Source organism: Octopus sinensis, linkage group LG2 (assembly GCF_006345805.1).
Source record: "Octopus sinensis linkage group LG2, ASM634580v1, whole genome shotgun sequence".
NCBI classification, from domain to species: domain Eukaryota; kingdom Metazoa; phylum Mollusca; class Cephalopoda; order Octopoda; family Octopodidae; genus Octopus; species Octopus sinensis.
Window position 1 is genome coordinate 185,760,584 of NC_042998.1, and position 18,633 is coordinate 185,779,216.

General features: G+C 38.2%; 1 protein-coding gene across 1 annotated transcript; it reads left to right on the plus strand.

Annotated features, from left to right (window-relative positions):
- The first annotated feature begins 5,917 nt into the window (after window positions 1-5,917).
- On the plus strand, window positions 5,918-17,337 carry LOC115231922 (histone deacetylase complex subunit SAP18). The gene is made up of 3 exons (XM_029801812.2): window positions 5,918-6,076; window positions 7,081-7,187; window positions 16,955-17,337. The coding sequence occupies exons 1-3, from the start codon at window positions 5,951-5,953 to the stop codon at window positions 17,235-17,237; spliced, it is 516 nt and encodes a 171-aa protein (XP_029657672.1). The 5' UTR covers window positions 5,918-5,950; the 3' UTR covers window positions 17,238-17,337.
- Window positions 17,338-18,633: the final 1,296 nt, after the last annotated feature.

An 18,633-nucleotide genomic window follows, 5' to 3' on the forward strand; every position in this document is an offset into this window, starting at 1 on the left:
CTTTTTGATGTAAATAATTTTTGGTGCTAACATGTTCCGATTTGTATTTTTTCTTCTACGGAATGAAGAGCAAGCCTTCTTCTATCATACTTTCAATTTTGGTCAACTTGCGCCACAGGGTCTCGGAGGAGATAGTGTTAGCTGAAGGCTGCCAAACCTGCCACACACAGACAACTTCAGTTTTATATAAAAAGATTGAGAGATGTTATTCATATTTGTATCCGAGAAACTTCACAAAATAGACCCATCTACTCACAAGGAAAACACAGGCGTGCGCGCACACATACACATACAATTATGTATACGTTGTTTATCTATTTATATTACCGATGGTACATATTCTATAAATGCACGAAGACCAGGATATAGTTCGTGACAAATTATAAATTATATCTTAGTTTTGGTGCCTTTACAAAGAAGACATAATCGTTTACAAAAACATAATTGTGTGGAAGACATCAAATATAAGTAATATATTGTTGCGAATACTTACCATCAATCTGGTATTAATTTATTGAATTCTACTTATAAAATATATACGGAGAAAATCTACTTTAATCTACGGAGCCGAAGAGGGACATTTTAGGTGCTTGAAATAGCAGCCATATCACCTTTATATCACATTTTACTGTCTCGTTAAACAAAGGACACATCATACATAATTGTCCTATATACTCTTGATGGCTTCTGACTGAAATGCCATTGATCATAGATCTTCTCGATCATGTTTGACCAAGAATTAACAAAACAGCACAGCTCCCATGACTTTCGGAAACATTTTTTCACGCTAAGAGTTGCTGAAGTATGGAACAAACTGCCGGCATCAGTTGTTAGTTGTCGGAGCACTGCTTCCTTCAAAATTTCTATGCTTCCTAAGATTCACCAACACTACACTTGATTTTCTCCCCTCCATACACGCGCAAGCATGTATCTGACTCTAGCTATGGTAAGACCTCACCTGGAATTTGCATCACCGGTCTGGAACCCCTATCTTGCCCAGGATATCAATCGTCTGGAAGCTGTTCAGCGACGTGCAACCAAGAGAATACCCTCCATCAAGCATTTGCCATATCCTGAACGCCTTACTTCCCTGGGCATGGACACATTGAAACTCCGACGTCTGGCAGCTGACTTGGCAGACACCCATGAAAGAAATTATCAACCATCGTACAAACAATAACTCTGAGCACCTTTTCAAACTCCACCCATCTAACACCCGTGGACATATTTACTAAATCAGAAAACAGCACAGCTCCCATGACCTCAGGAAACATTTTTTCACGCTGAGAGTTGCTGAAGTATGGAACAAACTGCCGGCATCGGTTGTTAGTTGTCGGAGCACTGCATCCTTCGAAACTTCCATGCTTCCTGAGATTCGCCAACACTACACCTTATTTTTGTCCCCTCCATACACACACAAGCATGTATATGACTCATACACTGTTCACTTTCCAGGCATTCGTACATTACTGCATATGTTTTATACGCACTTTTGACAAGTTGCGGTGCACCTGAGCACTGTATACAATAATTTCATTATTATTATTATTATTATTATTATTATTATTATTATTATTATTATTATTATATAAAAGTAATAGCAACAAAGGCGCCTCTAATTCGTTGCTCGACCTAGTAGAAAAAGCAACCTTATCTTCCTCAAATCACATCCCACTATCTTAAAAAATAGCACAATATATAATGTAGTCCTAGACACACAATAGATAGGATCGTCTTCGCTGAAATACTTTTAATCGTAGATCTGTTCCCTCAGGACTGACCCCGGGCTTAAACAACTTAAATTAGAGATTATCTCCCTTGTTTCATTTAAAGGTGTTCATTTTTGTGACTTTACGATGTAAGGGAGATTATAACGAAAAGAAAAAAATGTTTCGTGAACGGACAAAAAAAATGAAAAAAAAGAATAATAATCCTTTCTTATTTCTTCACTGCCCACAAGGAGCTAAACACAGAGGGGACAAACAAGGACAGACAAAGAGATTAAGTCGATTACATTGACTCCAGTGCGTAACTGGTACTTAATTTATCGACTCCGAAAGGATGAAAGGCAAAGTCGACCCCGGCGGAAATTGAACTCAGAAAGTAACGGCAGACGAAATACCTATTTCTTTACTACCCACAAGGAGCTAAACACAGGGAGGACAAACAAGGACAGACAAACGGATTAAGTCGATTATATCGACCCCAGTAATTGGTACTTATTTAATCAACCCTGAAAGGATGAAAGGCAAAGTCGACCTCGGCGGAATTTGAACTCAAAACGTTGCAGCAGAGGAAGTACCGCTAAGCATTTCGCCCGGTGTGCTAACGATTCTGCCAGCTCGCCGCCTTGACAACTGCCATTAATACGATCACAAGCTGGATACAACAATCGCAGCAATAATCATGCAAGTCTTAACAAGTCTTAACAACTAAAATTATGACTACTACAGAGTCAAGAAGGCCCCCACAACAACCACAGCGACAGCATTAAGGGGGCGAAACAATGCCTCAATGATAAATAGGAATGGGTGATTGACGGCGTTTGAAGTTTCACCTGTGAATTTGACGGATATGCAAGGTTGATGATGTTTATGAAGGTTTTCCGAAGCACATGTGATGTTGTTTTTCACTGTAAAACGTTGACCCTGTGTGAAGGAGAATTCTAATCTCTCAATTAGGTTGACACATATATCACAGTTAAATCTTCCGCATTTTTTACTGTCTGTTCCAATGTTGTTGACGAGTGTAGTTGGGCCTGTGTTATAAAACTTTTCATTGACTTGGGTTGTCTTTTATTCTTTATGATGTACTAGCAGTATCGCCCGGCGTTGCTCGGGTTTGTAAGGGAAATAACTATATAAGCATTTTTAGAGAGTTATAACCAAAAAATAGCAAAAAAATGCATTAAAAATGGAAAAAAAATGATGGTAAATTTTTTTTTAAATCGTTGACTCATCGTAGACATTTTTAGAGAGTTACTTCCCTTATATAATAGCGAAAAAATGCATTAAAATGGAAAAAAATTATGGTAAATTTTTTTTCAAATCGTAAACTCATCGTAGACGCGCGCTAATACCCAGAAGGGCTCGATATGAATCACGACTATAAGATACCCGAATTTGGTTAAACTGCACCGCAAAATGTGGGAGGAGTTAGGAATCTAAATCGAAGGGGACAGACACTCACACAACTAGAGTTTTATATATATAGATATCCCTTGCGTTTCTTACATCCACTACATTCTAGAATGAATATCCCTTACAACCTAGTAAAGAGAATTTGTACTATAGCATCTGATACAAGCACCAGGGACACATGAGCTAAAGGATACACTCATCGGCAGGAACTACCCACCTTCACTAAATGATATAGGCTTTCAACGTGCCCTACAACTCAACATCCACGAGCTCAAACACCTCAAACTAAAGAAGGATTTACAACCAAACGCCCTACCATACATATCCACACATAGCCCCCTAAACAATGAGACCTTCAACATCATCCTCCAGAACATCCCTTTACTAAAAAGTGACCATAGAATGGATCAAGTGCTCAAAATGTACACCATCACAACTTCAAAATTTCAACTCCAATCCCCACTTCTTAATTTTTCACTTTTTCAAAAAAAATTTTTGTGGGGGGGGGGGGGGGGCGAAATACAGAGATTATGACTCTGAAAAGAAAAAAAATTGTTTGTAAAATTTTAATTTTTCAAAACAAAAAAAAAGAAAAGAAAAGCCCTTCTCCCCCTGATTCTGCGGCCTTCAAGTAGGCTATCCACATGCTAGAAATAACAGCCAAATCTCACACAAACTCTTTTTGGCACATAGGTACATACTCTGTATCGAATGCTTTGCTCTATCAGTCTTTGCCTTTCCCTTGGATAACATTGGTGGCATGGAGAGGGTAGGTTGGTATGCATGGGTGACTACCGGTCTTCCATAAGCAAATTTGTCCGGACTTGTACTTTAGAGAAGAACTTTTTAGGTGTAATCTCATAGTCATTTATGACCAAAGGGGATCTCTACCCTTTTCTCCAACTAGACATTAGTAACTACACTGGTCCTCTACAAAAACTTGCACAACCACACCCACTTCTCATAGATCATTCCCTTGTCCTCTGGCATGAAGTTGACCCTACCCCACAGGATTTGTAGTTCTGCGAGGTACATGGCAACCTCAGTAGTCAGGTGGTATGAAAAGAAGCACCCAGTCTATGCTGTAAAGCGGTTGATGTTAGGAAGGGCATCTAGCTATAAATAGGAGACCAAAACAGACATTGAGCACACTGCAGTCCTTGGACACATCGTATCCTATCAAACTGTCCAGCCCATGCCAGCAAGGAACATGGATGTTAGATGGTGATGATGATGATGATGATTTATATATATATTTTTTTGTGAAAATGTTCCTGGATATAGCAACACAAAAGTAACCACTGCAGAGTTAATGATGATAATCTCCCACCGCTACCTCCCGGTCAGGGATAAATAGACAAATAGATAACACCTATCTTGCCCAGGATATTAATCGTCTGGAAACTGTTCAGCGACGTGCAACCAAGAGAATACCCTCCATCAGGCATTTGCCATATTCTGAACGCTTTACTTCCCTGGGCATGGATACATTGAAACTCCGACGTCTGGCAGCTGACTTGGTAGACACCTATAAAATTATTAACCATCTTAACCAACAATAACTCTGAACACCTTTTCAAACTCCACCTGTCTAACACCCGTGGACATGTTTACAAAGTCAGAAAACCGCACAGCTCCCATGACTTTCGGAAACATTTTTTAACGCTAAGAGTTGCTGAAGTATGGAACAAACTGCTGGCATCAGTTGTTAGTTGTCGGAGCACTGCATCCTTCAAAACTTCCATGCTTCCTGAGATTTGCCAAACTACACCTGATTTTCTCCCCTCCATACACACGCAAGCATGTATCTGACTCATACATTGTTCACTTTCCAGACATTTGTACATTACTACATATGCGTTGAGAAGTTGTGGTGCACCTAAGCACTGTATACAATAATTTTATTATTATAATAAATAAATGGATGAAAAAGTTCAAAATTTAAAATTTGGAGAGGGGGTCAAATTTGAACCCCTTATTAAACTTTAGAACATTAATTATTAAACATTAACGTTTGTTTCTCATAAAATGGTGTACATTCAATTTACATTAAATTATTATTTACGATTATTTAAGGCAAGCACAAGCAAAACGCTAATTTTTTTCACTTTAATGTTTTTGTATTTAATTTCGATTTGCATCTATAATAATGAAATTATTGTATACAGTGCTCAGGTGCACCGTCAGTTCGCTACGATCTCTTTAAAGTAAACAAAATCAAAAATTTAAATTGGTAAGCGGGGTGAAATAAAAAAAAAATTGTTTTTGCATGTTCGTAATCTTCGATATCTAAAACGTAGGAATCCGAAAAAATTTTTTAAAGAAAATGCATTTTTTAAGGAGAGGTGCGAAACTGCATTAGCCCCCATATTTCGTCAAAAACGATTTCTGAAAAAAGTGAAAAATGAAGAAATGGGATGGGAGCGGGGGAGTTGAAATTTTGAAGTTGGGAGTTTTTGCCAATTCTTTTTTTTTCTTTCCGAACCGGGATCTCCATAGCCGAAACCGTGAGTTTCCGTGAACAAAATAAAAAAAAAAAAGTGGGAGGGGGTTGGTCACGTCTCCGCCACGTGCGCCCAAATAATAATCTAATTCTTTTGCCAGTGATTATACTTCTATTTTACTGAAAATAATTTGAAAGACATTTGTGCTATTTAATTCTTGAAAATGATAAATCTTTGATAAATAAACTCTTTCTCTCACGATTTTATATTATTTCTACACCAGTTTCCTCCCTTGAATACCTCCCGAATTTTTTTTGTTTTAGTTAAACTTACCTCTTCTCATTAGAGAGTTCTTAAGCCAGCACAATGGTGGGCGAAGTGAGAGAACGTGATGCGGCTTTCCGCGGAAATAAAATGATGAAAAATGCTACAGTAGAATCGATGGTTGTTGAGGATAGCAAAGAGCCTGAGAAACCAATCGACCGAGAAAAGGTATTTTTTTTTAAATGTTAATTTAAAAACATAAAATAGTTACTAGCTTTGTAAGATAATCCATTTCCTTTCAATGTTTGTTTTAGTCCAAATAATAATAATAAACTTGTACGGTGCTAAGGTGCACTGTGACTCTTTGGAAAAAGGTAAAAGAGGCAGAGACAACAGCAAATTAAGTAAAGAAATAAAGCAATGATAGACAAATGTACATGCTTGCTATACAGGAAAAATAATAATAATAATAATAATAATTGAAGAATCAGAAAGAGGAACGTCAAGAAGAGTATTGGAGAATTTCAGGAAGCATGAGATTTTTAAAGGATACGATGTCCCGCCAGCTAACAACCAACGTAGGTTGTTTATTCCATGCTTCGACAATCATGAGCCTTAAAAGAAGAAAAGAAAAACAATGCAATCATGTCCCGGCTCGTTTTTGTTCATATCCGAAGTTCTAAGAAGTCGATAATGTTTGAAGTCAAGTCAACGTAACATATATATATATATATATTATATATATATATATATATATATATATATATAAACCTATATATATATATATATATATAAACATCTTATAATTAAGGGCCATAGAAGGTTATTCTAAAGCCAAATATACTGATTTATCCACTTATAATCAACTTGTTACAGGAAAATTGAACTGTAACAAGTTGATTATAAGTGGATAAATCAGTGTATTTGGCTTTAGAATAACCTTCTATAGCCCTTAATTATAAGATGTTTATACTTCAACCGTAAAGGTTTTTTTAATATACTGCCACGCTTTTTGATGGAATCCTTTTCTGTAGAGAAAGGGACTTCATCCAATATTGTTAGTATATATATATATATATATATATATTCCCCGAGAAATCTACCAAGCTTTATTAATAAGTGTTTAATCTTTTTAATTATTATTTTATGCCATGTACGTATCAGCCTATGTAGATTTTATATGTCAGTATCTCTTTTAATCTAATTACTCTACAAACTGCTTTTTTCTTCAGACGTGTCCCCTTTTATTGCGAGTGTTCTGTAATACAGGTCGTCATCACCCTCTTAGTGAATATCTTAGAGGACAGACTCCATCGAACGAACTCCAAATATACACATGGTAGGCTTTATCGATTCTTTTCCTTAGATTTGAACTGTTTTTATGGCGCTCTTTCATTTCAGATTTGCAAAATATTTTTCAAGAGATTATCTGCCCTTATTATTAACGTAGAACACTTGTAAATTAAGTTGGTTTTCCTTTAATGAAGTTAAATAACTCAATGACTATATGATTTCTTGCATTGCTACAAAGCCACGTATTTGTAAGGAAGTGCTCAATCAATTAAATTACAACTTCATAAATATTAAAATCGAGGAGTGTAATGGTATTAGTCCATCTTATGACTGATACTCTTTTACTCTTGTTTCAGTCATTTGACTGTGGCCATGCTGGAGTACCGCCTTTAGTCGAGCAAATCGACTTCAGGACTTATTCTTTGTAAGCCTAGTACTTATTCTATCGGTCTGTTTTGCCGAACTGCTAAGTTACGGGGACGTAAACACACCACCATCGGTTGTCAAGCGATGTTGGGGGACAAACAAAAATACGTAAACATATACGCACACATACATATATATATACATATATACGACTGTCTTCTTTCAGTTTCCACTCCCAAGGCTTTGGCCAGCCCGAGGCTATAGTAGAAGACACTTGCCCAAGGTGCCACACAGTGGGAATGAACCTGGAACCATATTGATATGAGAGGAGTGAAAATTAAGTGGACTCTGATTTGAGCATTGACTCATCATCATTTAGCATCTATTTCCCACCCTAGCATGGATAAGACGATTTGACTGGAGCTGATAAGCCAGAATGCTGCACCAGGCTCCAGTTTGTTTTGGCTTGGTTTCTATGACTGGATGCCCTTCCTAATGCCAACGTCTCCACAGATTGTACTGGGTGCCTTTTATGTGTCACCAGCACTGGCTACAACTACAATTTCACTTAGCTTGATGTGTCTTCTCAAGCACAGTAAATTGTGAAAGGTCTCTGTCACTTGTCATCACTTCCGTGAGACTCACCATCTGAAGATTATACTCTACTACCTTGTCCCATGACTTCCTGGGTCTACCACTTTCACAAGTTCCTTCAGTAGAGATAGGCACTTCTTTATGCAGCTGTCCTCGTCTATACATATCACATGACCATACCAGTACAGGCTGCCTCTTATACCTAATTTTTTAAAGACATTTTCACTCTGTTGTATGTGTACAATGACATTGCACATCCAGCGAAGCATACTAGCCTCATTTTTTTTACAAGCTTTTGCATGTCCTCTGCAATCACGTTTCACTGCCATGCAGCATGGCTGTCTACACAGAGGCATCATACAATCTGCCTTTCACCCTGAGGGAGAGGCCCTTTGTTACCAACAAAGGTAGAAACACTCTGAACTTTGCCCAGCCTAATCTTATTCTAGCAGCTATGCCCTCAGAGCATCCACCTCCACTGCTGACTTGGTCACCTAGGTAACGGAAGTTATCTACTACTTTTAAGTATCCCCCTGAGCATTTGACGAAGTCTATTTTCTGTACATTTGTAGTGTTTGTTGCCTCAGTGTTCTACTGGCTCAATGTTGGGAAGGCTGAGATGGTGTGTACTCATATCTATATACCTAAAACTAGCAAAGTCATGGTACACACTACCAAGTCATACTTAAGGACAGCTAAGCTAACAACTAGTCATTATCTTTGCAACTAAAAATTGCTTCATTCATTCAGTTGAGAGCTGCTATAAATTTCAAGTAAGACCTGTTAGAATAATGCTCACATATCTGGAACAGTGCTGTGTTACACAGACACATCTCATGACTATCCAAAGCAAAGGCCATGTGACTCATTAGCAAATATTCACTCACCAGCATGTTCCCACCTCTAACTCACATGTTGTTTTATCTCTACTTCTATTTATAATACAGTGATCTCTGCACATGCTTTTCACTCAGGCCTATCTAACAGAATAGTCCCGTCTTGTCACTCCTATAGTGTCTCACCTTCTGGAGCTGCCTCCATTTGCAATCACCATCACACCCATGTTTTCCTGCTGACATAGACTTACAGTTGTTTAAACTGAGCACCATTCTAGTTGTACTCGCTAAGATGTAGTCTCTACAGGTCACTCCTGTCAAATCCACAAAAAAAAAAAATAACTCCAACTATTATTCATACTAAGGAACCATGTTTATTGATTTATAAATACACAGAGATATATACAATTATTTACTGATTCACATATACTTATATGCAAACATACTAACTTGATATTGGTCCATGAATCTTTTTAATAATTGAAATGACAATAAGGAATAATGCCTATATATATGTATGTGTGTGTGTGATTGTATGCTTGCAAGGATGTATGTTTAAGAGGTTCATTTCTCAATCTCACAGTTTTTTATTCAGTCCGACTGTGGCATCTCAGGCAAGCATCTTCCACTGTAGCCCTGAGCTGACCAAATCCTTGTGAGCGAATTTCATTGACAGAAACTGAAAGGATAAGGCGGCAAGCTGGCAGAAACGTAAGCACGCCGGGTGAAATGCTTAGCGGTATTTCATCTGCCACTATGTTCTGAGTTCAAATTCTGCCAATTCCGACTTTGCCTTTCATCCTTTCGGGATCGATTAAATAAGTACCAGTTATGCACTGGGGTCAATATAATCGACTTAATCCATTTGTTTGTCCCCTCTGTGTAGCTCCTTGTGGGCAGTAAAGAAATAAGAAACTGAAAGGAGCCCTTTGTATGTGTGTGTGTGTATATATATGTATTATTGGACACCCTGTGGGATGAAAAACAAAACCTGCCAAAGGGTGGAGGAATTCTTGAGATTCAACAGCCATCCAATAAATGTCTTAAGGCTGTATCATGAGCGGGGACATAGAAATAATCGGACTGAATACCTGATCGCGCGGTTAAACCATTGGGAGTGAAGGACTCCTAGCCTTTGTTAGGGCATCTTTCTAGGAGAAGGTAACTCAGGTAACTGGGATAGCTCTGGCATAAAACCTGCGGCTCAGTGGTTACCGATGATGTTGACTTGTTCTTCTTTCCAGATTATGGCTGCTGTTGCTTAGTGAGTGAGATTGACTCTGTGCACAGCCTTTCCTCACTTTAAAAAAGAAATCTTCTTGCACAGACATTGCACAATAACAACATTAAGCTTCGTGCAATGGCCATACTCAATAACAAGGGGGCAGCCACCATATATAAATATATGTATTTACTATACACACACATTTACAAAAATATGATTGTATAGCTATTACTATAAAATTGAATACATCCTGTACTAATAAATATCTGAAAACCTTTCACTCCGGTACCTCACACCACCATCTCTGTCTTTCCAGCTACTCCTTCCCACCCTTATATTATGTGGGATAGTAATGTATCTCTGCTTGTTCATCTGTCATACTTTAACCTCTCAACTCCTGGCATAAAGCCACCTCCCTCCTCTCTCAAATACACCCCCACTCAATAAGGAGGGCTTTTCCCTTTTCTTTTCTTGCAAGTTATATAGTGACCTTACCAGTGACATTAAGAATAGCACCCAGCATACACTGTAAAGTGGTAGAAAATGCATTCAGCTGTAGAAACCATGCAAACCTGAGATTGGAGCTTGACGCAGTCCTGCTGTTTATCAGATCCTATCAAACCATCCAACCTATGCCAAATGCCTAATTTTCTTAAACTCTTAAGCATTTAAACCAGCCACATCTGACCCAAATATTCTACCTGCTTTATATTGAAACTGGTCAGATCTTGCCTCTAACACCTACTTCTCAATGTCATTCTAAAACTAATCAATCACATCTTTGAAATCTTGAAGCTGCATCATCATCATCATCATCACCATTTAACGTCCATTTTCCATGCTAGTATGGGTTGGATGGTTCAATCAGGGTCCGGGAAGCCAGGAGGCTGCACCAGGATCCAGTCTGATCTGGCAGTGTTTCTACAGCTGGATGCCCTTCCTAATGCCAACCACTCCGTGAGTATAGTGGGTGCGTTTTACGTGTCACCAGCACAGGTGCCAGGGAAGGCTGACAACGGCCACGATTGGTTGGTGCTTTTTACATTCCACTGGCACGGATGCTAGTTAATTTTAAAACAATGTGAATAAATAAGCATTACATTTGACAGTAATCTGAATGCTAACGGATTAAATTTCGAAACTCTTTCTAAAACAATCAGACCAACATTTTTGTAACTAACTCTCTCACTGGTAGGGCGCATTATCTTGGTTAAGCATTTGAAATGAAGAATTGCTGGATAAAACATTAATCATCATCATCATCAGTTTTTATTCAGTCCGACTGTGGCATCTTAGGCAAGCATCTTCTACTATAGCCCTGAGCTGACCAAATCCTTGTGAGCGAATTTTATTGACAGAAGCTGAAAGGATAAGGCGGTGAGCTGACAGAAACGTTAGCACGCCGGGTGAAATGCTTAGCATGGGTTGGCTGGTTCGACCAGGGTCTGAGAAGCTAGGAGGCTGCACCAGGCTCCAGTCTGATCTGGCAGTGTTTCTACAGCTGGATGCCCTTCCTAACACCAACCACTCCGTGAGTGTAGTGGGTGCTTTTTACGTGCCACCGGCTCGGAAGCTCATAAATATATAAGACCAGTGGATTCAGTTGCACTCAGAGACAGAAATAAAGTTGGCAGAATTCCACAACGCAGTCACTTGCAAACACATCCAAAAAGCAACCAAAAAGTGCAACATAAAACAGCAAAACCCCACTTATGCAACCAAAGTAACCAACATAGTTAAAATTGAGAACAGCCGTAAACAACTTAACTTTGAAACAGCAAAGAAAAGCAGAAATCAGGGGAATACTTGTATCCAACATGAAACAAACTGTAAATCAGGCCACATCAACATCATTGTTTTAATGTCCACTTTTCCATACATGCAAGAGTTAGAGTTTACTGAGGCAGAGATTATCTATGGCCAGATGCCCTTCTTGCTACCAACCTATACCTGTTTTCAAGCAAGGTAATATTTCCTCATGGCCAGATATGTTTTCACAGAATATTGGAAATGAATGGCATTTTGCAACATTAACATAAGAACACACACACATTGACACATTGTCCTTCTTTTAGTTTCTGTCAATCAAATCCACTTACAAGATTTTGGTGGGCTTAATGCTATAGCAGAAGACTTGCCCAAGGTACTATGGAGTGGGTCTGAACCTGAAACCTTGTGATTGGGAAGCAAACTTCTCCACCTCACAACCATGCTGTGTGAAATAATAAAACCTTAGGTAACATAGACACACTTGGAAGAAGCAACATGAAATATTAATTGGCATATTGTCTCTCAAGTCACTAATCTTACATTTAAAATTTGCAACTTGCTGAATGTTGTATTGATTGGATCTGTCCATCTGCTCTTTTTAACCAATATCTATACAACTTTCCCAAATTTCTACAAGGCATACACACTGCTTCATACATGGTTGTCATAACACTGACACCCTCCCTTATGCTTCGGTCACAACTGCACAACTATTTCAAGCATGCATTCACCACCCAAAAACCTGGTTCCTTTATTTTCACAGTCACCCTTTGAGCTAGTGAGGGACCCTCTACATCGTCGATCGGCCTGTTAAAAATAGTTAAGTCTCATCTTAACCTGTCATTTATAAAAAATAAAGGTAAAAAATACATTCAATAATATAATCCTATATGTACTATGCTTGAGAAATGGATATGATGGTCGTGACTGGAATGTCTATAGGTGTGCTAAATGAGAGCTGATCTTGAGCTAAACTGTATCAGCAACAATTGTCTCCCTTGCAACCAATACATGTTACAGAATGTCAATTTGACACCTGCCATCACAATTAAAATAAGCATACCCCCACCCCACATATACTCACAGACACATCACACATGAAGCAAAAGTACTAGGAACTACATTCACATAGAAAATATAATAAGCAAAGTACTTATACATGGGACTTAGTTAAACAGCCAAGAATACACTGATGGATAACATTTCTATCTATTCAGGTGATGTATGAATAAAAAGAGAACTTTTCTCTCTTAAAAGCTTAAGCATTAAATTAGTCGAATGCAGTTATTGACAACATTTATAATGCCACAAAAGCGAACACCTTGAAATTTAAGAACATATTTTCAACAAAGGCACAGGAGTGGCTGTGTGGTAAGTAGCTTGGTTACCAACCACATGGTTCCGGGTTCAGTCCCACTGCGTGGCATCTTGGGCAAGTGACTTCTGCTATAGCCTCGGGCCGACCAAAGCCTTGTGAGTGGATTTGGTAGACGGAAACTGAAAGAAGCTTGTCATATATATGTATATATGTATGTGTGTGTCTGTGTTTGTCCCCCTAGCATTGCTTGACAACCGATGCTGGTGTGTTTACGTCCCCGTTACTTAGCGGTTCGGCAAAAAGAGACCGATAGAATAAGTACTGGGCTTACAAAGAATAAGTCCTGGGGTCGATTTGCTCGACTAAAGGCGGTGCTCCAGCATGGCCACAGTCAAATGACTGAAACAAGTAAAAAGAGTATAATGGAATGAAAAAGAATTAGAGTATCAATAATACTGATAGCTGTTTTATAGCCATTTATTTGTTCAATGTATGCCATTAATCTATCACTAAATGCCTTTAAAAATGTCATTAGACTTAATAAGTAATAGATGTCTCACTGTTTTGAGTTTAGATCTTACAAGGTTTCTATTTAAGGCTTCTTCACGATGGAGATGTTGATACCTTCATACAGGCCTTCTGAAGTTTGTGAGATTAATGTGGTTGATGATGTTCTGTTGGAACATCTGTAAATTAGTATTTGCAGAGAAAGCTGTCAGTGGGAGGGCATTCCAGAGTGTTGACTATCTGAGGAGGAAGGATCAGGGAAAATGGTTGAAAATAAATATTAGTAATTATGATGAACGATTATACATTCTTGTATATTCTTTCTCTTAAAATCATTGACTTTTTCCCCCCAGTCAAAACAAATTATTACATGTAGGAAAGTAAGAAGTGTAGTCTCAGCAAACTTTACAATTATATTCCTTAACCCTTTTGTTACTGTATTTATTTTGAGATGCTCTGTGTTTCTTTCAATTACTTTAAAATATAATAGAGTATTTCATAAAATAACTTAGTTATCATTCAGCTAGTGCTAGGAACATAAATTGTGACTAAGGTTTGGTGGAAGATTTTAATTCAAAACTTATGAAGACAAGACATTTGTACTCAGAACCAGAGCCTGTTTCAGCCGGGTTGGTAACGAAATGGTTAAAACCTTTGAGAAAGTTCCTTAGTTGACTCTCATTCTTACATGACTCTTTTTCTAGTTTGTCTCTTGCTCAAAGCATCTTAACTTAAAATACAAATGTCATCTTCATTTTAATGTCTACGTTTTCATGCTTGTATGGGTAAGGCAGATTTTCTACAGCCAGATGCCCTTCCTGTGGCCAGTCCTCACCTGTTTCTAAACAAGGTGATATTCCCTGTGGCTGAACACTTGTTTACAACTATCATGTGATGTCAAAGCAAGGATTCCCAAAATCACACACATGATAAGTTTCTTTCAGTTTCCATCTATCAAATTCACCCCAAGACGTTTGTTGGCTTGGGGATTGGTGTACAAAGCACTTGCCCAAATTGTTGTGCAATGAGGCTGAATCTAAAACTGCATTGTTGGAGAGCAAACTTTTTAACCACACAAAAAGCACCCACTACACTCATGGAGTATTTGGCGTTAGGAAGGGCATCCAGCCGTAGAAACATTGCCAGATCAGACTGGGCCTGGTGCAGCCTTCTGGCTTCCCAGACCCCAGTTGAACCGTCCAACCCATGCTAGCATGGAAAGCGGATGCTAAATGAAGATGGTGATGATGAAATCTATCCATTTGCCAGCCAAGTACTCATTTAACAATCCAAGATGAGTTTATTAATTTTTGAAATATTACACTTATTTTCCTTGCTAACATGCTGTTACTGTTGATTCAAAAGTCAAAATCTGCAATTACTATAAACAACTGGTAGGCATATGTATATATGCAAATGTGCATATACATAATTGATATGTATATATGTACTATAATGTTCTCATTGCCATCATTATTAAATACATTTTTTTTTTCTATGCTGACATGGGATGGATGCTTCTGTTCTGCTTCTTGTAGCCTGGCAAGTGTTTCTTACTATAGTAACTGGGTCAGCCAAGCCTTGAGTGGATTTGGTTGGCAGAAAGTGAAAGATCATTATGTGTGTGCATGCTTATGTATCTATGTTTACATCTGGGTCTAAGAAAATTGCTTACTCTGGGGAGTATTGTTACCACTTCTGTCGAAAAGTTGTCTTCTGTTTCAAATGCTTTCAGAGATGTGTGAAGTAAGGGATCCCTTATTTGAAAAGCAGGTATGGGTTAGTTTCAAGAAGAGCATCTGAATTTAAAATAGTGCTCCATTATACATTCATGTAACCCATAGATTCCCAAAGTGGCGCTACTACCCCCTGGTTTATGCTGGTGTCTAAGGGAGTGGTGTGACGGCAGGGGGGGGGGAATAGAGAAAAGGGAGGCATTGGGGGACACTACGAATTTATAATATTATAGTATTGTATACAAATTATATAATATTATATTAAATGTCAAATGATTCATTGTATATATAAATTAGTAAAATATAAAATATTTATTTATGCATAAAAATAGGGGTGGGGGCACTGAGGGTATTATATGGCCATGAATGGGGTAGCCCCAAAATTTTGAGAACCTCTGATGTAACCCTTACTAGCATACAAAAATGACATCACCATCATTATTATACGTTTGTTTTCCATGCTGGCATGGGTTGGACGGTTCGACTGAAAACTGGTAAGCCAGGGAGCTGCACCAGGTTCCAATCTGATTTGGCATGGATGCCCTTCCTAATGCCAACCACTCCAAGAGTGTAGTGGGTGTTTTTGTGTGCCACCAGCACAGGTACCACTGATGTGACACTGGCATCGGCCACAACTCTGAGCCACAACTCTGATCTCACTTGGTTTGACAGGTCTTCATAAGCACGGTATATCGCCAAAGGTCTCAGTCACCTGTCACTGCCTCTGTGAGGCCCAATTCTCAAATGGTGCATTTTACATGTCACCAACATAAAAACAAATGAAAAAAATAAAGTATTACTGTATATATATATATATATATATATATATATGTTTGTCATATATGAATATGTCTGTATTCATATAAAGAAGGGCAAATTTCTAAACATCAAAGCTCTATCACAGGAATTTACTTAACAACAACAGTAAATTCATTAGAACTTAAGTTTAGAAATCTAGATATTCACTTGTTCCCAATTATAAATTGAATTTGTAGAATATGAATCAAATTGTTTTTTTTCCCTGACTACTGCTTAAAATCCTTCATACTTATTAAATGGCATAACAGGCAAACTGTTCGAAAAACATGAATTATCCATGTGACATTATGCTTTAAAATTTGATCTAGATCAATCCAGAAGAAAATGTAACTTTCACCAACTATGTACACTCACAATTCTGCAACCTGTATCTAGTTTGATAAGTGCCAATGCATGAAGCTCTCAGACCTTGGCTCACTCTGTTGCTTCTGCTAAATATCAATAAAAAATATATATATATATATACACACACACACACACCCACTCACACATACATTTCTAATAAAAATACATCCTCATCATCATATATGTGCATGTCGTGTTATATCATATTGATACAAAACTGATTTACATTAGTTTTCATTTCTGTCAAAAGCACTGAACTTTTGTCTGAATGATTTTTTTATCTCTCTTTACTGACAGGATGGATGCCACATTGAAGGAACTTACTGGATTAGTGAAGGAGGTGAACTTAGATGCACGCAGAAAGGGGACATACTTTGATTTTGCTATGGTTTATCCTGACTTAAGACAACAGGTGTATCGTTTACAAGATATTGGCTCCACACGTTCTGGCCACCGTGGTGCAGATGATAATGTTACTTTGGCTAGTAAAAAATTCACAATCGGTGACTATCTGGATATAGCAATAACTCCTCCACGCTCAGGACCATTGCCCATCTCACGAAGAGGAAGACCCTACTAGTACTGATCAAAACATTGTTTACATGTATATGTTTCTTTTGATAGCTCATTTAATCCAAATCTCATCATTTATTGGTTTCACAATAAAATCACAAAAGTTATTGTTTGTCTCTTTTTTTTCACAGTATTTATTGGTGTAATATTTATGTGGAATTCAATGCTATCTTGTCCACTTCATCATCGTTTTTACATTCTCACAAATCAATGAATATTTCTATATTGGAACAAGCATTTTCAGATTGGATCATATTATCAGAGTATTTATCACTGAGAAGACTAAGTCAAGTTGAAACACTTACTGGCAATCCGTTGGCATTCTGAGCAAAGCCTTGTGTTTTTTAACAAGTTTCTTTGAAAGGTTTCTCTGAGATAAAATATTACAGCTGGTGCCATTCCACATTTGTATAACATTATAAATGGCTTCCATGCCAGTGGCACGTAAAAGGGCACCATTCGAGCGTGATCGTTACCAACGTCACTTTACTGGCACCTGTGCTGGTGGCATGTGTAAAAGGATTCGAGTGAGGTCGTTGCCAGTACCGCCTGACTGGCCCTCGTGCTGGTGGCACGTAAAAATCACCCGCTACACTCTCGGAGTGGTTTGCGTTAGGAAGGGCATCCAGCTGTAGAAACTCTGCCAAATCAAGATTGGAGACTGGTGCAACCATCTGGTTCGCCAGCCCTCTGTCGAAATCGTCCAACCCATGCTAGCATGGAAAGCGAACGTTAAACGATGATGATGATGACACTGGTATTTTATTCATTTTACCATGCCGACATAAGGCAGAAGCAGTCTAATTGTGATCAATTATCATTTCTTTTGTAAGGTGTAAGGTTCAGCATCTTAAGATCAACCTTCCCTATGTCTTTCCCACTGCAGGTGTCCTCCACAAGGATTACTTATGTACCCAACTGTTTTCTTTTGTATGCATCAATTATCTGTACCAGTACAGTCCTCTTTCTTGAACACTGCTTCAGAATCTTCTATTGCCCATGTTTTCTTCCAGCTCACTTACTTGCACCATCTTTCATGCATGGTATTACATATTCATTGGAGCATACATGCTTCATTTCTTTCCAGCTTTTCCATTCTCTTCACATTCAGTGCCTGTCTTGCTACTGTGCTGAATAACACTTTGCATAAGCACCATACAATCTACTTTTCGCTTGCAGAGAGAAACCCCTTTGTCGCCAACAGAGGTAATAGATTTCTGAACTTCTTGCCATTCCTGAATATGGCTATTATGTTTTTACAATACTGCTGATTTGATCACCTAGGTATCAGAAGCTGTTAACTACTTCTAGCCAGCCTTCTAACAACTCTTGTTTTTATATCTTTATACAAAACCCTACTTGTGAAGACCTGTTGTGGCAAGTGAAATCAAAAGCTAAATCGA